This window comes from Echinops telfairi, unplaced genomic scaffold, assembly GCF_000313985.2.
Source record: "Echinops telfairi isolate 266 unplaced genomic scaffold, ASM31398v2 ScPeMD7_5;HRSCAF=22, whole genome shotgun sequence".
NCBI classification, from domain to species: domain Eukaryota; kingdom Metazoa; phylum Chordata; class Mammalia; order Afrosoricida; family Tenrecidae; genus Echinops; species Echinops telfairi.
The window spans coordinates 20,874,975-20,898,634 of NW_022103901.1; the positions used below are offsets into that span (position 1 = coordinate 20,874,975).

Here is a 23,660-nt window from a genome sequence, read left to right on the forward strand (position 1 = left end):
CCTTGTAAGATTTCTCAGGCTCTCTTGGCCTTGTGGGAATCACTGTGCTGGCCAGCACTTTCTCTGCTTTGCAACAGTTCCATGGGCCTTCGGCATCAGGCTGTTTTCTCTGAGCACACTTTTTAAATCTCTTTTGGGAACTAGTGCAGCGTTAGTTCGATGTGACACTCAACTTTTCCCAATAGGCAGCCAAGGATTTGATTCTCCTGGAGGCTCTTCTTCTTCTGATATGTGGGTGTCAGATCTTGGGAATGATTTTAATACCACAATATTGGAAGTATCTAAGGCTATCTAGGACAGCAGTTCTCAACCTGTGGGTCGCGCACCCTTTGGGGGTCAATGACCCTTTCACGGGGGTCACCCGATTCATCACAGTAGCAAAATGACAGTGATGAAGTAGCAACGAAAATAATTGTATGGTTGGGGGGTCACCACCACATGAGGAACTGTATTCAAGGGTCGTGGCATCAGGCAGGTGGAGAAGCACTGATCTAGGACATGTTGCCCTCTAAGCACTATGGTGCACAATACAGTGGTGAGAATGCTTTCGCTTCTGAAGAACAACTCCAACTTTCCGGGGACCATCATGAATATAAATCTGGATAAGAAATTGGGTCTGACTGCCAATGTAGATGGAATGTACTCAGTGGAGTGTCCGTTGTTAAGGACACAGCAGGATACTGAGTTGGAAAAGAGCTAATAAAAACATAGCCCTACATTCCTAAGGATATGGGCCTCCTCTACCACTTGTCTGTCCGTTTGTCTTCGTGTGGTGGTTTGTGTGTTGCTGTGATGCTGGAAGCTGTGTCACAGATATTTCAAAGTGGACAGATTCCCAGAGAGCTTCTGCACTAAGAACAGACTACAAAGAAGGCACAGGCTGTCCCCCTCAAAGGAATTAGCCACTGAGGTGCTTATGGTCAGCAGTGAAGCACGGTCAGATCATGAATCTATCCCACCTGGATTTCAAGATGAAAAGATCAAAGAAAGGAAGATCAAAATGGATGTCAGAAGAGACTCTGAAACTTGCTCTTAATCATAGAGGAGCTAAGACACATGGGAAAGAATGATGAAGTCCAAGAGCTGAAATTCAAAGGGCATGTTGAGAAGACAATGTCAAATATACTGATGAAATGTGCAAAGACCGAGAGTTCGAAAAGCAAAAAAAGAAGAATATGCTCAGCATATCTTAAACTGAAAGAACTCAAGGAAATATTCAAACCTAGAGTTGCAAAATTGAAAGATTCTAAGGGCAAAACACTGAATCATCCAGGAAACGTCAAAAGAAGACAGAAAGAATATAGAGTCACTGTACCAAAAGAACCATTTCAAGAGGTAGCATATGAGTAAGAACTAATGGTGCTTAAGGAAGAAGTTCAATCTGCACTAAAGGCATTAGTCAAAGCAAGGCTTCAGGGCTTGCTGGGACACCAACTGAAACGTTTCAACAAGCTGATGAAGTGCTAAAAGCACTCATCACCTGTGCCAGGAAATTGGCCAAGGGAAAGGAAGAGACCCATATGGTACCCATTCCAAAGAAAGTGACCCAACAGAATGCTCAGATTGTAGAACAAAATCATTGCTATCACATACAAGGAACATTTTGCTGAAGAGCATCCAACAACAGTTGCAACAATACATTGACAGGGAACTGCCAGAGGTTCAGGCCAGGTTCAGAGGAGGATGTGGAACAAGGGATGTCATTGTTTTGTTTTGTTTTTTATCGTTTCATTAGGGGCTCATACAACTCTTATCACAATCTATACATACAGCAATTGTGTAAAGCACGTTTGTACATTCATTGCCCTCATCATTCTCAAAACATTTTCTCTCCACTTAAGCCCCTGGCATCAGGTCCTCATTTTTTTTCCCCTCCCTCCCACTCCCTTCTCCCTCATGAGCCCTTGATAATTTATAAATTGTTATTTTGTCACATCTTGCCCTGTCTGACATCTCCCTTCACCCACTTTTCTGTTGTCCATCCCCCAGGGAGGAGGTCACATGTAGATCCTTGTCATTGGTTCCCTTTACAACCCACTCTCCCTCTACCCTCCCAGTATCGCCACTCACACCACTGGTCCTGAAGGGATCATCCGCCCTGGATTTCCTGTGTTTCCAGTTCCTATCTGTACCAGTGTACAGCCTCTGGTCTAGCCAGACTTGCAAGGTAGAATTCGGATCATGATAGTGGGGGGCAGAGAAAGCATTTAGGAACTAGAGGAAAGTTGTATATTTCAGCATTGCTACATCACACCCTGACTGGCTCGTCTCCTCCCCGAGACCCCTCTGCAAGGGGATCTCCAGTGGCCTACAAATGGGTTTTGGGTCTCCGCTCCATACTCCCCGCATCATTCACGATGGTAAGATTTTTTGTTCTGATGATGCCTTATACCTGATCCCTTCGACACCTCGGGATTGCATAGGCAAATGGGTTTTGAGTCTCCGCTCCATACTCCCCGCATCATTCACGATGGTAAGATTTTTTGTTCTGATGATGCCTTATACCTGATCCCTTCGACACCTCGGGATTGCATAGTGCTTCTTCCATGTGGGCTTTGTTGCTTCTGAGCTAGATGGCCGCTTGTTTACTTTCAAGCCTTTAAGACCCCAGACACTATATCTTTTGATAGCTGGGAACCATCAGCTTTCTTTGCCACATTTGCTTATGCACCCATTTGTCTTCAGCGATCGTATCATGGAGGTGAGCACACAATGATATGATTTCTTGTTCTTTGACACCTGATAACTGATCCCTTGGGCACCTCGCGATCACACAGGCTGGTGTGCTTCTTCCATGTGAGCTTTGTTGCTTCTGAGCTAGATGGCCTCTTGTTTACCTTCAAGCTTTAAAGACCCCAGATGCTATATCTTTTGATAGCCGGGCACCATAAACTTTCTTCACCACATTTGCTTATTCACCCGCTTTGTCTTCAGCGGTTGTGTCGGGAAGGTGAGCATCATAGAATGCCAATTTAATAAAAGAAAAGTATTCTTGCATTGAGGGAGTACTTGAGTGGAGGCCCAATGTCCTTCTGCTACCTTAATACTAAACCTATCAATATAGGCACATAGATCTATTTCCCCATCCTCATATATAAATATATTTGCATATGTACATGTCTTTATCTAGACCTCTATGAATGCCCTTTGCCTCTTTCCTCTATTTCCCTTGACTTTCCTCCTGTCCCACTATCATGCTCAGTCCCCACCAGGGTTTCAGCAATTCCTCTTGGTTACATTGCCCTTGATCATGCCCTACCAGGCCTCCCACACCCACCTCACCCCCAATTTCCATCACTTGTTGTTCCCTTGTCGGGATGTCATTGTGAATGTCAAGTGGATCTTGGCTGAAAACAAAGAATTCCAGAAAGATGTTGGCTTAGGTTTCATTGACGGTGCCAGGGCATGGGTTTGCATGCATAAACAATCTATGGATAGCCATGAGAAGAATAGGAATTCCAGAACACTTCATTGTGCTCATGCAGAACCTGTACTGGATCAAGAGGAAGTTGTGTGAATAGAGCCAGGGAATACCATTCATGTTTTCAAATCAGAAAAGATGTGCACCATATTTAATCAATCTAGCTGCTGAGCAAACAATAACAACAAAACCAGATTCTAGGAAGAAGACTTTGGCATCAGGAATGGAGGAATGCTTTTTAACAACCTGCAATATGCAGACGAAACAACCTAGGTTTGCTTAAAGTGAGGAGGACGTGAGGCACTTGCGGACGAAGATCCAGGATTGCAGCCTTCAGTATGTGGGACAAATCAATGCGAAGACAAGCAGAATGGCCATAATTAGGCCAATAAGGGACATCGGGATAAATGGAGAAAGGGTCGCAGTCGTTAAGGATTTCATCTTGCTTGCCTCCACAATCAAGGCTGACAGAAGCAACAGTCAAGAGATTAAATGACGCACTGCATCCGGGTAAATGTGCAGCCCAGGGCTTTCGAAAGTGTTGAAAAGCAACTATGATCCTTTCAGGACTAAGGCGTGCCTTCCCGATGTCATTAGTGGTGTTGGAAAGATACACATGGCACAGCCTGCAGTGAACTACTCAGTGCAATGACACACAGTAAAGAAATCATATTCAAGCAATAAAGAGAAAATTTCAAAAAATAAAGAGAAAGCATTCCATTATGATTGCTATGCTTTTTACTTTATGATTATTACTCTGGGTATGAGCCTAGGGAAGTGGTTGGCTTCTCAGAGCATCGGTCTCTTTATTATAAAATGAGATGAGAACAAATACCTGCGAAGATTATCACGAGGACGGAAGGAAATGACATGTAAGCTTGGAGCGCTGTGAACCAACCGCCCAGGATCATTTTCCAAACTGGTGCAGTTCCTAAATCATGCCGCTAGAAGGCAGAAAAGTATCGCGATTGCTCCACAACAGCTCCATCCCAAACCCACTGCTGTGGAGCCAGTCTGATTCAGAGCAACCCTGGACCGCAGAGTAGAACTGCCCCAGAGGGTTCCCAAAACTTGGAATCTTTTAGGGCGCAGACAGTCTCATCCTTCTCTCTCACAAGCCGATGGTTTCCAACCACTGACTTTGCTGTTTGCAGAGGGCTGTGTTAACTCGGTCACCTCCAACACCAACAACTAGTAAAGGCACCTGGGTCCCAGTGGGGAGAGAGTTCAGCTGAGATGTGGGTGGTTTGAAGTTGTGGCAGTCTGCTCCCACAGAGACTTACAGCTTCAGAAACCTGAAACGATTCAGCCCTGCCCTACGGGGTTGCTAGCATTGGGGTGTAAACTCCACAGCAAGGATTTTTATTTTTGTTTTTAGAAAGCGAAAGTTTAGACATTCATCATAGAGGCAAAGCGAGGTTGTTTGGCCCTGCAATGATTGCAGGCTTCTCCCCCAGGCCCCCAAACAGCACTGACCTTCCTCAGAAAGAATGCAATGCAAAGGGATATTCCGTGCCTACAAGCCCACTGGGCCTCACAAAACTTGGTTTCAAACAGAAATTCTATGTGAGATTTTTCTTACAGCGGTGGGCAAAAGGCTCTCGACTCTCCCACCACAAGAGAACTGCTGGGCCCCGGAAAACAACCAATTTTTGGAAAAGCAATTTCCTCCGCCATCAACCTCCTGACCCGCCAATCCACAGCATCTTGTTTCCATCCGTGTCTGATCCAGTCAATAGCAGCCTGTGCCCTGTGACCATGCGGCTTTCTTCCCGAGGGCGGCTTTCATTCTCAAGCACATGGCACATGGCTCAGCACCGGGAGTTCCCTTTTCGCTGAACCCTCTAAATTGCAAGTCAAGTGTCCCCTGAGCAGTCAGTTAAACGTGCACAAGATATCTAGTCTTCCCCTCCCCCGGTCCATGGCCCCCTCTCTAGCCTGCGTATTGCCTCCCTCTCTTTGGAGAATGCGTTATCTCAGACGGGGGCAATGAGGACAGTGACGCCACCAGCAGGTTGACGAAGGGATATGTCAAATACAATGGCAAGCCCAGGGGCTCCGCTGGATTGCATGCTGCATCCCGGGTCCTCTATCTCGCACCTGGTGTTTATCATGAAGACCCCAGCCCCCACCGGCAATTTCTGGGGAACGAACGCACATCCTCTCTCTTGATAAAGGAAATGGAACGTCAAACCTCAAAGGCACGAGTGGGAGAGGGAGAAGAGGAGGGTCCTGTGAAAGCGGAGGGTGGGGCTCAGGGACCCCTCTCTGAGCTGAGCCCACCGCTTCAGGTGCTGAGACGGTACAGCCTTGCGAAGGCGCAGTTACTCAGGTTCGGTGCCCTAAGTGGGGGCGGGGGTCTGAAGGCAGTGTCCCACCCCTCCCTCGTGCGACCGTCCTCTCTGGGTAATCGAGAGGTAGCCCCCCCCCATCCCTCTACCAGCCCCTCTTCAAACGCACAGTGCCTCAAGGTGAGGAACCACAGGAGGCCGGCGCCACCTACCGACAACAATGAGAACGTCCCTCTCGATGTTGGCCTGGATGTAGATGCGCCCGCGGCGCTCTGTGTGGTCGGTACCGCAGAGGCTGGGGACATTCATCACGCAGCGCTTGTGCACGTTCATCATGCAGGCTGTGAAGGAGAGAGGCGAAGATCAGGCCGGGGTGGGTGTGGTGATGGTATCTGCCTGGCCCCCACCCTGGGCCAGGCTGGTCATGGCAGCTGAGAACTACAAGCCTGACCAAGACCAACTGTCTATGCCAGGGTCTCCCCCCCTCCCCCCCCCCGGCTCCCTCCCTCCCTCCCTGCCTCTCTCCCTCTAGTTTATGCTTCCCCACCTGCAGTACACCATGGAAATTAACCTCCGGGAATGTGGGGGCTTCTCTGGCTATTACCCTCAAACTCTGATGAGCTCAGGAGACTGATCTGTCCTTCCTAGAGACGCGGGGGAGGGGGGGGGCTGGAAACAGCCTCTTGGAGCCACTGTTCAGGAGCTGGCATCAGCCACTTCTAGGGTCCCTGGGGCGAGTGAGGCTGGGCCATCTAAGGAGTAGCATCCTGCCAGGGACCAGCCATGCAGGAATGCAAGCCAAGAGTGCCAAGATCTCTCCTCCTTCTTTGTCCTTTCCAAGGTAAACAAGAATCCAGCCTTTTTGGTGGCTTGTCCTGATTTTTGAATATCCACAGCAAATTTAACAGTAGATCAAGCTCTCTAAACACAGGCTCTGGGGCAGGCATTTGGAAGCAGGTTCGTAGGAGAGTCTTGGGCTCTCCACCTCGCTCTCCTGAGCGAGGCAGGACTGGACTGAGGGCCACACTCGGTACAACTGAAGCTGATTGGAATTGGGAGCCCAGGAGGAGCTGTCTCTCCAGTTGTCCCCACAGAGTCAAGAGGCTGGACTTTTGGCTCCTGCATCAGCCAACCATGGACCGTGACCCAGCCCTGGTCTAGGCAGTAGTCTGCAGTCAAGGGCAAGTCACAGTGAGGGGCAGAGCTGAGACCCAGTAAACTAAACCCTGCTGCTGTCACATCCATTCTGACTCACAGCCACCCCACAGGACACAGCAGAACTGCTGCAGGGAAGACCTCCTCCTCTTTCCACTCGGAGGGGCCGGTGGGCTCAAAACAACAGCCCAAGGCTTCACTGGCTGCACCAGCAGACCTCCAAAATTCAAATCCCCCCCCCAAAAAAAAGACTTCAAGTTGATTCCAACTCACCACAACCCCCAGGACAGGGCAGAACTGCCCTCTGTGGGGTTCTGAGACTGTGAATCTTCATGAGAGTAGAAAACCTCATTCTTTTCCCCACCGGGACCCCAAAGATCTGGGAATCAAGTGACAATGGAGGGTGGGGCCAGGGGAGGGTCTGGGCCACAAATGATTACAACAATCACACAAAAAAGGCAGGCCCAATAAAATATGCCTGTAAACAGAATCAGATCCCTAGACCTGTGTGTTGAAGAGCTTCTGCACACTCCTCCACAGGGCCACTGGGCTGCTTGATTTCCCCGATGTCTCCCAGGATGGCACCTGCCCCAGGAGAGTGTGCACTAATGGAGCCTCGCTCCACGTGGAGAGCCACTGAGAGACTGACTCCTCCCCCTGGGACCTGCATTGCAGGGGTTTCCCAGGAGCTGGGGACATGGCTTCCCTGAGACACAGGGTACTGAGTGGGCTCCTTCTCAGGCCGCCCAAACTCGGAGAGGCAGCAGAGGGTAAATTCCCACTTCCGGCAAGTTATGGAAACTAGAAATGTATTGTGGGGAGAGAAGGGCGGTGGGGGGCCAGAAGGGAGAGTCCCACTCGCACCTGCTGTCTCTGGTTATGTTGGCTGTGACCCTCTCCTTGCGACTTTGACCCGTGGGACCGGGGTAAATATGACACAGGCAAACACCTGAAGAGTGCGTGTCATAGGCGGTACCCTCTCAAAGCTCTTGTAACCCGGTTCAGTCCATCGGACTAAGACTGGACTTGCCTGCTGAAGACGCAGGACATGTGGCCCCTCATCCTCCTCGTCCCGGTGCCAGGCAGCTATCCTTCAGATGAGGGAGGGAAGCCGGCCAGGCCACCCAGTAACCCACCACATATTCACAAGCAAGCCCAGCCCAAGGATTGCCTTACCTCAGTGGTTCTCCCACCTTCCTAATGCTGCGACCCTTGAATACAGTTCCTCATGCTGTGGTGATTCCCCCCAACCACAGAATTATTTCCGTGGCTACTTCATCACTGTCATTTTGCTAGTTATGAATCGTCATGTAAATATCTGATATGCAGGATGTGTTTTCCTTGTTATAAATGGAACATAATGAAAGCATAGTGATTAATCACAAAACAATATGGAATTATATGTTGTGAAATATTTATGTGTTTTCCTATGTCTTAGGCAACCCATGTGAAAGGGTCCTTTGACCCCTAAAGGGGTGGCGACCCTACAGGTTGAGAACCACGAAGGTGCAACCTGAGATCAAGGGTACTTACTGTCGCATTTCATCCCCTGGTGGATGAGTCCGTACAGCAGGGACCCACAGTGGTCACAAAACGTGGGGCTGGAGTAGGTGTGGATCTTAAACTTGTGTTTGCTCCGGGGGTCCTGCAGCAAAGAGAAGCAAACAGAGCAGAGCAGTGTAGGTGTTGCATGTTAGGGATCACGCTGCAGTAAGCGTTACTTGAGAACTCACCGGTTGGTCCCATCATTCATCATACCATCCCTAGCACCCGATCCAGACATCCAGACGCGATGCTTGATCAATGAATGAATGAATGAATGAATCAATTCAGTCATGAATGAATGAATGGCCAAGGAAACTGACGGTTGCCATTCTAACACAATCATCTGACCACACTGAGCTGCAAAGGAATCTGGGAAGTGTGGTCTCTAGTTGGACCTCTACACTCTCTGTGAAAACTCCAGGGTTGTCTTATTAAAGGGAAGAATGGATATTGGTGGACAACATCTTTCCTTCCTTCCATCTGGAAGCACCTGAGAAACCAAGCTACTGTCTCCTGCCAGGACTCTAGAAACGGCAGAACACAGGGATAGGGAAATCTATTAAACAGACCTCCTTGCTCACCTCGATCCACCCAGCAAGCTCCCAGAGAGATCCAAAACCCCAATCTGAACCTGGCATATCCCTCCTTAGAGGCACTTACCTGGTGCTCACCACCTGTGGAATGAAGTTTAACATCCATTGATTATGAGCTGTGGCACAGACTGCAAGTTGCCCACCCATATCCACTCTTTCTTTTAGTAAGAGAACCCTGAGTTTTTACAGGGATTATGAGCGCCCCATTAGAGACTGCATTTCCTCATCTCCTTGAAGCTTGTTATGCCCGTGTCATTGTGTTCTGGCCAATGAGCTCCCCTTACGCTTTCCCACCTCCCGACGAGGTGGAAGACGCCAAGAACTGGAGCAATTGCCTTAGGCTCAAGGTTAGTGTGCTTAGAAGGATGAAGAAAGATATCCTATCACCTTTGGGCTTTGCCTCTTTGGACTGACATCTCTGAGAAAGTCAGTGTGTCTAATTTAAGTCAATACAATCTGGGGGCTCTGTCCCAGCAGCTCAGACTGTTCACCAACTAATACACATTCCTTCTCATCACCTGGTAATGTAATGGCGGTGGCTTAAGGGAAAGACTTCGGAGTGTAAGCTGCCTGCGTTCAAATCCTAGCTCTGCTCTATAACTCAATTGCTTAGTTCTATGCCTTTGTGCAACTGATCCAATCGCCCTGTGCTTCACTTTCCCGGTCTTTAAAATAAAGGCAATGAATGAATTAATCTGTGAAAGATGTAGACCCTTACCCATCCGTCACCCTGCGGTGGTTTGTGTGCTGCTGGAAGCGATGCCACAAGTATCTCAATACCAGCTGAGTCCCCAGGGTGGAACTTCTAAACTAAGGCACACTGGGAAGAAAGCATGGCTATCTCCTTCAGACCGGTAGCTAGGGAAAACCCTGTGGGTCTCCACAGAACGCTGTCCAATATCATGCTGGAAAACCAGCCCACAAGGCTGGCTCCAACAATGGACTTGAGCAGGAGAGACCAGTCTCTCGGGAGGGCATCCTGCTTGGGAAAGAGGCGGGCAGCAATAAAGAGGAAGGCCTCCGGCCAGGTGGATGGACACAGTGGCTGCAACACTGGGCTCAAACATAAGACTCCTTGTGCGATGATCCAGGACTGGGTAGGGCTCCGTTCCATGGTGCACAAAGTCGCTATAAGTTGGGACCAACTCGAAGGCCCCGAACAACAACAATGGTGATCAGGGCGAGGGTGAGGGCTGGGCAATGGTTTGTCCTATGTATGTGGCATCACCACGAGGCAGCACCAACTGGCCGGCAACTGGCAACATCAAGACAGATCAGCCGGCACATCAAACTGCCATTGAGTTGTGTTCCAACTCAGGGAGCCAGGTGCCTCTGTGGGGTTCTGAGACTGAATCTTTTACCTGAATAGAAAGCCTCAACATTCTGCTACTGTGGATCAGTGGGTGGTTTCAAACTGCCGGCCCCACAGGTAGCAGCCCAACACATAACCTAGTATGCCACCAGCGTTCTCAACTGTACCTACTCGGCTGTCAACACCTTTGCGATGTTCGCTCCAACTCTGACCACCCCCACGCACTAGGTGCCCACCGCACAGGACTCACTGTTCACCCGCCCAAACATGCCCAGCCTTTCAGGACCGTCTGCCTCTGCACAGGCTCTTTGCTCGACCTGTACTGTGGAGGCTCGACCTCTACTGTGGAACAGCAAAATTCCATTTTTCCCCCAACCAGCCCCCAAGTGGCCTTCTTGGCTAAGCAGTATATAGTAGAAGCTAACAACACGGACCTTACATCCCAACCCAAGGCTAACCGGATGCCAAAGCCCTTGATTGCTATCACACCTTCCCTCGTTGACAAATTTGCTCGTGTGCATGGATTGAGCAAACCTATTAGGGGCCAGGCACTGTGCTATCTACAAGTACCTTCGTGACATTTATATGATGGGAGCAAAAGTGATGTGATCCTTGTAGAGACCCAACGAATAAATAAATAAACAGGCTAAGTCGACCTGACTTCATGTACGATGAAGTACTGAATATTCTAACAAATTGAATTTTTTAAAAGCAAAAGGAATCTTTATACTTACTAGAACTGCTAAAAATAATTAAGACCGACAATAGCAAGTGCTGACGAGGATACAGCACAACGGGAATGTTTCCATCCAGGCGGGGTGGGGGGATGCAAAATGGTACAATTCCTTTGGAATCATTTGGCGGTTTCTTATAAACTCAAACATACACTGAACATAGACCCATAAGTCCCATTCCCAGGTATTTACCCGAGTAAAACAAAAATGTTGTTGTTGTTGTTTGTTGTGAGGTGGCCTGAGTCAACTCCAACTCACAGCAACCCTCCTATGTACCACAGAGCCGAGGACCGCCTCGTCCTGGCCATCTGCACAGATGTTCTTTCGTCTGAGCCATTAGTGCAGCCACTGTGGCAATCTATCTTGTGGACAACCTTCCTCTTTGCCTCTCCCCCGCCACCAAGCATGGTGTCCTCTTTCCAAGGACTGGTCTATCCTGTTAACATGATACATGAGATGAAGTCTCGCCATCTTTGCTTCTAAGGAGTACCCGAGCTGTACTTCTTCCAAAGCAGATGTTTGTTCTTTTATCAGCCTGTTGTACTTTCAACATTCTGCAAACACATCAATTCTTCGTCAGTCTTCCTTCTTCGGTGTCCAACCTCTCCGTACTTATGAGGCCATTGAAAACTATCAGGACCTGGGCCAGGCACTCCTTCGTCCTCAAAGTAACACCCTTGCCTTGCAATACTTTAAAGGGGTCTTGTGCAGCAGATGGACCCAATGCAGTGTGTTAGTTGATCTCTTGACTGCTGCTTCCATGAGACCTGATTGTGGATCCAAGCAAGACGAATCCCTGACAACTTCAATCTTTTCTCCACTTGTCAGGATGTTGCCTATTAGTCCAGTTGTGAGAATTTGGGCTCTCTAGGTACTGGGTTGTGATCCATACAGAAAGCTGCAATCATTGATCTTCATCAGCATGTGTTTGCAGCCCTCTTCCTTTTCAGCAAGCAAGGTTGTGGCCTCTGCACATCGTTAATACGCCTTCCTGGTGCCAGGCTCTATTTCATACAGTCCACCATCTCTGATTATTCACTCGGCATACAGATTGAAAAAGAAGGGTAAGAAGATACAACCCCGACACACACTTTTCTTGAGTTTAAATCATGCACTATTCCCTTTTTCTATTCACACAACTGCCTCTTGATCCATGTATAAGTTTGTCACGAGCACAGTAAAGGGTTAAGAAATTCCCATTCTTCTCAAGGCTAGCTACAGTTTGTTATAATTCACACAGTCAAATGTCTTTGAATAGCTAATAGAACACAAGTAAACAACTTTCTGGTCTTCTCTGCTCTCAGCCAAGATCCATCTGACATCAGCAATGATATCTCTTGTGCCACGTCCTCTTCTGAATCCATCCTGAATTTCTGGCAGCTCCCCGTCAATGTACTCCTGGATTCGCTGTTGAATGATCTGCAGTGAAATTTACTGGCAGGTGATATCAGTGATATTATTCTATCGTTTGCACATTCCATTGGGTCACCCCTTTTCTGGAAGGGGTACCGAGATGGAGCTCTTCCAGCCAGTTTGGCCAGGCAGCTGGCCAAACAAACATGAGCACATAAACATTTATAGCTAAAAACAGAAAGCAGTAACAATGCCCTTCAGTGGACTCGTGGACCATCCAGTAACGAGACCCACACAATGGAACACTTCTCCACAACAAAAGAAAACACACAACAGATACACATCACAACAGATACACATCACACCATTCGAGAACCTCAGAGTCATGGTGCTAAGAAGAAGGAGCCAAGTGCAAAGATGACAACAGACAGTTGGATGATTCCAGTTGCATGAATCCTGGAAGAGGCAAAACGACAGGGGCAGAAGTCAGATGGGTGGATCAGGGCCTGCGGGTGGGGAACGGGCTGACTACAAAGTGGAAGCACCTGAGAACGTTTGGGTGTGGAAGAACGTTCTCTCCATCCACAGCGGTGAATTTACTGGATGAAAATGAGCCCCGCTCACAAAGGACTTTTGTTAGCCTGCGTCTTCGTCAGGAACAAGGGTCCTGTGACGGCATTCCACGTTTCCGCAGCCAGACAGATACATGACTGACCTTTGGAGAGTTCGACTGGCCAAGCTTGCAGTGCTGGGGTCCGCGCTAGCCAGCAGGATTTTGTGGTGCTCTCAACCTGAACCAGATCACACAGCACCTACCTGTCCTGCTCGAGGGTGCTGGGTGCTGCCCTAGTAACAAACAGCGGGGCTTGAAATTCATCAAGTGGGAAGGAACACAGGCCTCCCAATTGGCTTCTTAACTAATCCAATCTCTGTCCCTGGACAAGGAGACACAATCTTGGGTTCCTGAAAATAGAGCTCACGTTCAGGGTCATAAAACAGTCCCCCCTGTACCCCCTTGAAGAGTCCCTGTGAAGGAAAATAACAGTTCTATCACACGGGGTGGGGGAAGGCGGGGGTAGACAGCCTGTAGGAGGAGCTCAGGGCTTCCTCCTGCTTAATGCAAAAGAAGAGGCTCTGGTTGGTTGACTGCAAGATGTGGACTGGCTCGTCTTGGGCTGGGTTTATGTAACGCTTCCATAGGAATTAGCACTCCTGTCACCTTGCTTTTTCTCTTCCATTATTTTTCTCTTCTGCCAGGAGGCTGCTGGCCTCAGGCCCAGGTCCCACCATCTTGCCCTGAGAAGTTCGGCTACAGGTACGGGACCACGTGTTCTCTTTGCTCAAGACTCTGGCATTCCGTTTTGGCTTTCCTAATATGTTGACTTTGGAGGAGCCAAGGTGGATGTTAGCTGGAGCCTGAATTTCCTTGATCTACCTCGTGGAGACCATCCCTTTAAGGAGCGTGCCGGCTGCACTTTTTCTCAGGCAGATTTGTTTGTTCTTCTGGCAGATCGTGGTCCTTCCAATGTTCTTTGCCAGCATCATCATTCAAACACATCCATTCGTCTTCAGTCACTCCTTAGAACCAGTGGGGGTGAGAATTCATCTCCCACACTTTGGACATGTTACCAGGAGAGGCCAGACCCTGGAAAAAGCCATTATGCTTGGTAAAACGGAAGCTCACAGCGATCGATCGAGTCCATGTTGACTCATAGAAACTCACTCCCTCAAAATGCTATAGGACAGGGTAGAACTGCCCCTGTGAATTTCCAAGACTTTAACTCTTTACAGGAGTAGAAAGCCTCTTCTTTTTCCCTTCCTGGTGGCTTTGAACTTTGGGCCTTGTGGATCGCAGCCCAACACGTAACCACCACACCACCAGGGCTCCTTCAGTTTAATAATCTACAGGTAAAATAGAAAGGTGGAGAAAGAGAGGAAGACCCTCGATAAGATGGACTGACACAGTGGCTGCAAAACGGACTCACATGTGACAACACGTATGAGGACGGGGCAGGGCCATGCAATGTTTCCTTCTTTGGACACCGGGTCACCAGGGGTCCACATTGAGTGGATGGTCCCTAACAGCCACTACGACCTAGTTAGTATGGTACCGAGGGAAAGCGTGCCCTCAGGAATGTGCCTTTGATCTAAAGAGCTTGATTTTGAGATTTGGGGCAAAATCACAACAAGTCATAAATTGTTTCTGCTGGCTTTGCACCGTCCTCCATGTATGTAGCTCCTCTGATGATCTCGGGGAGAAGGATCCAGTATTTCTGACCAAATATTATAAAGGACCATCCCAATGTCACCCTCTCATTCTAACAATAGGAGATGTCGGGTGGCACAAAAACAGAAAGGGAAATGAGAACACATTTCTTGAGAGCTGCCCATACACCCAGTGTGAGGCTGGCTGGCTGGCTCAGACACCAGCTCTCCAAGTCTCCTGCCTTGTCCGTGGGGAAGGTGCAATTGACTCCCATTTTAGAGATGACAGCACAGGCCCAGAGAAGAGAGTCACTTCTTGAAGGTCCCCTGGCTGGTTGCTACAGTTTCAGTTGACACCAGATTGACCTGGAGCCAAAGCAGGACCATGGCACCAACTCACGCTCTCTCCCAACTCCCCCGCCTCGCTCCATGAACGCCTCAGCTTTTAGATTCATCTAGAACAGGGCTTCGTGCATTCACTCACCCAAGACTGACCAAAGTCCAGGTGCTTCCAAGTCACCAGGGCTGCAGCTGTGGGTAGAGGACATGTGGAACTGACCATCTTACTGCAGCAGAGACACAAAAAGAAATAAGTGTCCTGTCCTCCTGAAAAGCTAATTTTCATCCAGCTACCTGGAGCCACTTGCAGGAATTTCCGGGCATCCCTCTTCATAACAACCCTATGAAGTGTGTGCTCCTTACAGGTGAAGAAACGGAGGGACGGGCGGGTGAAATGACTTGTCTGGGACTCCACGTCCTCAAACGTAGCCAGCACGACCCACGAGACCAGTGCGTGAGAGACCAGATTAGCAGCCATGGAAAACTCTTCCACAATCGTGCCTTTTCCTCCTGCTGTTGTTAGTTGCTGCCGGGTTTGCCACAATGCATGGTGGTCCCACACAAAGCCCTGCTCAGCCCTGTGCCATCTTCTGAATCGTCGCTTTGCTCACATCCATTTTGGCAGCTGCTGTGCGGTTCCAGTGTCTCTAGCCTAGGGAGCTTACCTTCTAAGGTGACGTCAGACAACGTTTCTGTTGTGACCCGTACGGTTTGCACTGACTGAAAAATCTCAGAAGTAGATATAGCCAGGCCTTTCTTCCCAGTCTTTCTTAATCGGCATTTGAAATACTAGTGGCCTTGCTTCCAGCAACACACCAATCACGACAGTGACACAAAATCACAGACAGATGGCTCCGACTACCACCATGAACGGAGCCTGCCATAGCTGCCAAGCACCGAGTCGAGGGTTCTGTGTGAAGCTCTCAGGATAGGCCAATGAGGAGCAACACATCCAAGTTTGCAAACGAAATACATGGAAGGTCCAGGATGGGACTCCTACTTTGTCCCACCTCAGAGGTGCTGCTGGTCGAGAGAGAGAGAGTACCTTCCAGGTCCTCAGCCTTCCCAGAGAGTCTCCCACTGGACAGGGAACTGCAGGTGAGGAGACCCTCCCTTCCCAGTCCAGCCAGAAGAGCCAGGTCTGGGACAAGGGCCAGTGACAGACCACTAAGCGTTTTCTCCCTGCAACCAAGGGTCTCCAATTCCCAGAATCCAAAGGACCAGGGAGGTCCCAGCTCAGCCACCTCCTGGCCTGAGACATAAGTAGCGAAGGAGGAAGGAAGTCCAAAATAAAGACCAAAAAAAACAACAACCCTTCAAACCTCTAAGCCAAAAACCCAAAATAGTCTCTCTTGGTTTGAATGGGTTGTGTGGCTTTGCTCGCAGGTGGGTTAAAATCCAGCTGAGCTGAAGCAACACTGCGTGAAAAAGAAGCAGAGGCAACACAGTGCACTCCCCACACAGGGTGTCCGAGGAAGAAGTAAAAGCAGACAGTGAATCCAGGCTGGGCCATCACTGGAGATTCAAAGGTCATCAAGTCCCTTGAAGTGCATTCTCCAGGGATTCGATGGACACGTGGGAAATACTTGCACACTGCGAATAAAAAGAAGGCCTGATTGATTCAAACCTTCAAAAGATCGACTCAAGGGAAGATTCCAATTGGCAATGCACTTATAGCAGAGAGGGGAATGCGTGAGCACATTTGCAATGAGCAAATGGCCTCAACTCATCTTCTCCGAGAGTCTGGTTCCGCATCCATAAACTGGTGGCAACGGTACCAACTTCATAGATGGGTTACAATGGTAAGACACCAGGCACGGTGCCCTGCACACAAGAAGTATAAGCTCTTTGTTGCAATAGTTCAGTGAGAACAAATCATCATGCCCAGGCCTTCCTACGTTTTGCCATGTCTACGTGCCACTTATATGATCATTTCCCTGGCACTGGCCTTTAACGCGGCACGGTGTTTTTACTTCCATAAACTGACTTTAAAAGGAAATGAAGTCACATAGAACCTCCTCCCTGGGGGACGGACAACAGAAGAGTGGGTGAAAGGAGACATTGGACAGTGCAAGATATGACAAAATAATAATTTTATAAATTATCAAGGGTTCATGAGGGAGGAGGTAGTGGGGAGGGAAGGGGAAAATGAGAAGCTGACACCAAGGGCTTACATGGAGAGCAAATGTTTTGAGAAGGATGAGGGCAATGAATGTACAAATGTGCTTTGCACAACTGATGTATGTATGGATTGTGATGAGCTGTACGAGCCCCTAATAAAACGATTTTTTTAAAAAGAATTAAAAGCGTCAATGGTATACAATTTGGTTTTATATATAAACAAGCATAAGTATGCCTTTGCTTACCAAGTTAAAAAATAAAATGATTAAAAAACGTTTAAATAAATGAAATGAAATGAAGTCAGAGTTGTGAGTTCACGGGAACGCGTGCAAATTGTGTCTTTATTTGAACACATCGTGGAATGAAGAAAACTAACAAGATGAAATCTCAACATCCCTGGGCTCATTAGGAGAGTGCAATTTGGCACTATTTGTCAACATTACAAATATGTTTATCCTTGGAGCCAGTCATTTAATTTTTGGTGAGTTTTTCCTGGCGATATACTTGCATACATAGTAAAGTAAGTCTACACATGGTTATTCGCGGTGGCACTGTTTGTAGTAGCAATGGGTGGGGGACAAGCCAAGTCACACCAGTAGGAACTGCCTAAACTAATTCCACTATAGTCACACACACTATTGAGTTTTAAGAAGAAGCAGGAAGATCTCTGCACTTTACTTAGAAAGATCTCCAGGACATAATTTTTAAACAAAACCCACAAAATCCCAAACCCTAAATACAGAAGGGTGTGTGGCATGCTATCTGTGTGTGAGGCAGTGAGATGGGATAACAAAGTTTATTCTTAATCGCTCATACCTACATAAAGAAACACACACACACCCCAAAATAAACGATCTAAGAAAGCAGGAGAGAACAGAAGCAGGCAGAGAGTAAAATGAAAATTCCTCAATTAGTATCTTTTACAATATAAATGGCAACTATACGCTTGGATCTCACAAAGCCATGGGCTGACCATGGAACAGGCCATCAATTGCTCAAATGCAAGTTCAGGTTGAAGGTGAAAAAATTCAAACCAAGTCCAGCAGAGCCCAAGTTCAGCCCTGAATTAAGACATCATCTCAAGCATTGAACACTAATGACAAAAGACCAGAAAAGCTGCGGGATGACATCAAGGGCACTCTATGTGAAGAAAACAAAAAAGGCAAAAGGTCATTAAAAAGACAGGAATAAAAGAGGGGAGGAGATAGCTACCAGAAGAGAAGCTAAACTTGCTCTTGAATGTAGAATAATGAGAATGAATAGAAGAATGATGAAGTAAAAGAGCTGAACCAAAGATCTCAAAAAGCAACTCAAGAATGTAAAGTATCATAATGAATTGTGCAAAGACTTGGTATTAGAAAACCAAAAGAGAAGAACATGTTCAGCATTTCTCAAACCGAAGGAAAATGCCAAGCCTCACACTGCAGTACTGTAGGATTCTATGGGCAGAGAGCAACAAAAGAAGATGCAAGGAATGCTGTACCAAAGCTACTGGGTGCTATTCAACCGTTTCAGGAGGTAGAATATAATCAAGAACCAGTGGTATTTAAGAAAGAAGTCCAAGGTGCACTGAAGGCATTAGCAAACAAACAAATAAAAAAAACAGGCTCCAGGAATTGATGGACTACCAAACGAAATGCTCCCACCAACTGATGCGATGCTGGAAGTGCTCAGTTGACTATGACAAGAAGAAGAAGAAGAAAAAGGAGGCTAGGCAGCTGGCTAACTGACCGGAAGAGATACACACTTGCGCCCGCTCCAAAGAAAGCCGATTCAACCAAATGTTGAGCAATAGCATCGCTGTCACATGCAGGTAAAATTTTGCTGAAGAGAATTCAGAAGCCACTGCAGCATGTTGACAGGGAACTGCCAGGCATTCAGAAGAGGATGTGGCATAAGGGATATCTTTGCTGATGCCAGATGGGTCTTGGCTGAAAGCAGAGAATAAATACCAGAAGGATGTTTACCTGTGTTTTATTGACCCTCCAAAGGTACTCAACTATGTGAATCATCACAAATCATGGGTAACACTGCAAAGAATAGTTATTCCAGAACATTTCATTGTCCCCATATGAAACCTGTACATAGACCAAAAGACGGTCATTCCCACAGACCAAGATGATACAGCCTGGCTTAAAATCAGGAAAGGTGTACATCCTTTCAGCATACTTATTCAATCCATATGCTAACCAAATAATCTGGCGGGGGAAGGACCGAACTATATGAAGAAAGATGTGGCATCAGGATGAGAGGAAGACTCATTAACAACCTCCATTATGCAGGATGACACAACTGTGCTTGCTACAAGGGAAGAGGGCTTGAAGGACTTACTGATGAGGATCAGAAACAGCACCCTTCGATATGGACTGCATGTGAAGATGAGACATAACTCCTCACAAGGGGACCAATAGGCAATGGCATGACAAACAGCGAAGACATTGAAGCTGTCGGGGATTTCATTTTACTTGCATCCTCAATCCATGTCCATGGAAGCAGCAGTTGAGAAATCGAGTAATGTATTCTTCAGCAAAAGGCCTCTTTCAAGTATTAAATAACAAAATCTTCAGCAAAAGGCCTCTTTCAAGTATTAAGTAGCAAAGATGTCGTGTTGAGGACTAAGCTGCACCTGGCTCAAGGCAGGGTATTTTCAATCACCCCACCAAATTGTTTACCTCATAAGCAAAACAATTAATAAGAAAGACCACCGAAGAATTAATGCATTTGAATTATGATGTTGGGAAGAACATTGAATATACCCATTACTACCAGAAGAACAAACAAACCTGTCTTGGAAGAAGTAGTCAGAATGGTCCTTAAAAGTGAGGATGATGAGACTTTTCATCGTACATACTTTGGGCATATCAGAGGACCAATCCCTGGAGAAGGACAGCATGTTTGATAAAGAGTCCGTGTAAAATAGAAATATTCTCAATGAGATGACTCGCCACCAGGGCTGCACTAACTAGGTATAACAGGATGCTAACTATGAGGATGCCGCAGAGTGAGACCATCCTTCATTCTGTTCTCTGTGGTTGTGATGGGTTGGAATAAGCTCCATGGTGCTTAGCAGTAACAACATCCATCTTTTGATAGCTTGAGTGTAAAGTGAAATATTTTAGTGTTGATCTGAGCACAATAAAAATCATCTTAAAGCTAGTACCACCATGCTGGGTAGCACAAAATACTACAATACCCAAAACTGCAAACAAAAAAAAAAGGAAAGAAAAGCCCCAAATTTCCAAGATACAAAGCAGCAAGGAAACCTTAATTGAGACTTTGTGAACATGAAATGCGGATAATGTTTGCAGCTGTAATTACACACACGCTCCAGTGAAAGGGGGACACTATAATTTGGTGAAGATCTTTCATTTGGTTCTTGGAGGAGAGAGTGAATAGAACTGAAAACACTGTGTAAACGTTCAAGCATCTGGGGATGGTTCGCCTAATAGTAGCTTGGGGCACCATGCACTTTTTTCTAAGCCTACCCCTTGGGGGAAATAAGCAATTGTTTCATTTAGAAAGGCAAGCTACTGTGGCATAAACTTTGGCATAATTGAAAACATGAGTTCATGAGTTAAGAGCTGTACAAAAGTTGAGGTCAAGATTAGGGGTTAATTATTCGCCAGATTCAAACTTCACACTCAGCTCAGGTAGTTTTAGATTTCACCTCGTGAGTTAAGTTATTTAATAGTTTACGGGTGGGATGATGATAATAATAACAACCCCTATTTTCTAAGGTGATGAGAGAGTTCAATAAAGTACTGCATGAAAACTACTTAGAAGACCCTGGAAGATAATAGACATTTAATAACCTCGTTGTTATGACAGATATTCTATGTCCTTTGTCCATTCTTAAATTCAAGTGAGCATTTTTCTAAGTAATTTTTAACAAATTTCCCCATATAGTAAGGGTGTTAACCCTTCATCTACGATATATTTGGTAAATGTTTTTCCTTGTTTCTTATTTGCCCTTTAATTTTGTTGATGTTCTTTACCCAATATATAACACCAGAATGTGTGTGTATGTGTGTATTTAGATAAAGACCACATTTTCCTCCTTTCCTTGATGGTCTCTGCCTCTGGTTCTTACCAATATTTTCTTCTAGTACTTTTAAAGTTTTCTTTTAAGAATAAATCATTATTTCTGTTGGATCTTATTTTAGAAAAATTTCTGAGGAAAGATCTTGATTTCTTTTGTTAGTATCTAGTCCCTTATAATGACAACTATATGAAATGTATCTTTTCCTGCCTATTGGAAATGCCTCTTTTATCCTAATTAATTTCATGTGCAGCCTTCATTCATTATGAATTTTCTCTTATGCACCACTAAACTATCACTCTATTCTTGCCTTGGTACCATAACATTTTAATTACCATAGATTTGTTATAAATTAGTATTATATATATCATGTTATATATATTAGTATCTAAAAACATGTATAGTACACATACCCTTCTCCCTGACTCTATTCTTTCCATTTTTTCTCAGTATTCTCACCCACTGATTCTTTTAAAAATATATTTTTATTATGCTTTGGTTAAAAGTTTACAGAACAAAAAACCTAGTTGCCCTAATTATATTGGAAATGCCCATATTTGTTTTCCTGCCCTATGCATTCTCCTATCTACAAAACTAATGTTCAATAAGCTGAAGAACATCTAACTTCACAACTGAATCAAGGGGGAAAACAACTCATTATCTAGCCAGTGACCTATGAATTAGGACCCATGTCAAAGGAAAGAATTGTGCCAATAAGACATGAGAAAGAGGAAGTGGGTGGTGCTGGGCAGCAGAACTAAGGGAGTGCATGTCGATTTTGGAGAGTGGAAGGAGAGAGCGTGAGAGCCAAACCACATGACATTCAAGCCCATTGAAATGGGGAACTCATTTTCTTTTTGAGCAGTGATAGCTGAAATATAGAAAAGATGCTGTCATTTCTCCATATAAGTTGTAACCAGGCGTTAGTTTTAAAAAGTTGAGGAGGGGTGTTCAATGATTATCTTGTGTTTCCCGATAGGTGAGCATCTAATTCACCATTAGTTTCAAGCTGGTCTTTTCCTTTCCAGGACTTTTGGTTGAGCAAGTGATCTAAATCCATTGGCGATCTCAATGGTTCTCACCATGGTCATGCCATCCTCTGTGGCATACATGAAAATCGCCCCCAAAAATGGGGTTCCACCCACTACCACCACGCCTTCTGGCTCAGACTCACTGCAGTGGAGTGACATGACGGATGGGAGGCTCTAGACCAGGTGGCCTGCATTCAGAAGCTGCTCTGCTCGCTGTGTGTGTTGGCCAGGTTGCTTAACCTCCCTGGGCTTCAGGCTCATCATCTGTTCATTGGGAATAGTGATGTTTATTTTGCGGGGCTCCTGCAGGGATTCGTTATCTAAATCCTTGAACAGGGTTCCCTAGCACAAAGCAAGTGTGTTAGTTTGGGTAGACTAGAGAAACAAATCCATAGACCCATATGGGTATAAGAAAAAGCTTTATATACCAGAGCAACTGTACATTAAGAAAACATCCCGATGTAATCAGTTTTGGGAGTGCGCGCCGCTGTCTCTTGCGGTTCCGAGTTCTGTGTGTGACAAAGGAACGATTTTAATCCTTTGTTTGTACGGATGGGATAAAGATAAAGAACTATGCGCCTGCGTTCTCCTGGGGAGAAGCGGGAAGGTGGGCAGGTGGGTACTGACGTCATAGGCCCTTCTTTCCTTGGGGTCGGTTGACAGTGAGGTCGAGGGCCTCGCAGAAGTGCGCTTGTCCCACCATCCTCAATTTCATGGTTGCGCCCTCGTGGCGGTCGTGGTTTGCTCGTCTGGGTGGGCGTCACCCACCTCCAGCGGGTTAGGCCTGTCTGACCTCCTGGGTTGCCCCGAGAGTTAAATGAAATAGTGGTTGGAAGTCCCTGACCCCGATTTCCGGGATCTGGGCCAGCCAGGGCTCGCCATTCCAGGGAAGAGTGTGAAGACAGAGGGTATCCATTATGTCGTCCCAGCACGTGGCTGTTCTGAGATGCCCGATGCGTGTCCCTGATCCTTTTTCCAGGGGTAATTGATAGTGCTTTTTCATTTTTCCTTTTAGTACTGATGGAGGCATGACTTAATATTTCAGTGATGTACACACAGATCTTAAAAAATAAAGGTCTACGGCATTTTGACATGGCGGGTGGGGACTTCGGGGGAAAAAAAAAGAAAGAGAACATCCCTGCCCAGTCCAGATCAAGTCCGTATGTCCATATTAGCCCATATGTCTGACACCAATCTATAAAGTCCTCTTCAGACTCACAAAACACATACAATGACACCGAATGCAGGAAGATCACAGGCCAGTGGGTGAGAAGTCTTTTGAATCCAGTGGCATTGTAAGCATCTCAATGCTGGCGGGTCTCCACGTGGCTTCTCCGGCTCCAGCGGTCTGGCTCCATCAGCCTCTCTCCACGTGTCTTCTCCTCAGGGATGTCTCATAGGGATTGTGTTGTCAGTAGAGAGTCTTCAAGGAAGTAAGCGAGTGTCCTGCCTCCAAGGAGGAAATACAGGAGTTCCCAGAATCCTCAGGAGAAGGCCATGCCCACACAGAGGTCGCATTGG

At 46.7% G+C, this 23,660-nt stretch overlaps 1 protein-coding gene across 1 annotated transcript in view; it reads right to left on the minus strand.

Moving 5' to 3' along the window:
• PRKCB (protein kinase C beta) overlaps positions 1–23,660 on the minus strand; it is a 457,504-nt gene that overhangs the window by 219,085 nt on the left and 214,759 nt on the right. Inside the window, exons 5-6 of the mRNA XM_004705718.2 lie at positions 8,401–8,512; positions 5,925–6,053 (exon numbers count right to left, since the gene is read on the minus strand). Coding sequence (XP_004705775.2) covers positions 5,925–6,053; positions 8,401–8,512 — 241 coding nt within the window. The remainder of the gene's footprint in view (positions 1–5,924; positions 6,054–8,400; positions 8,513–23,660) is intronic.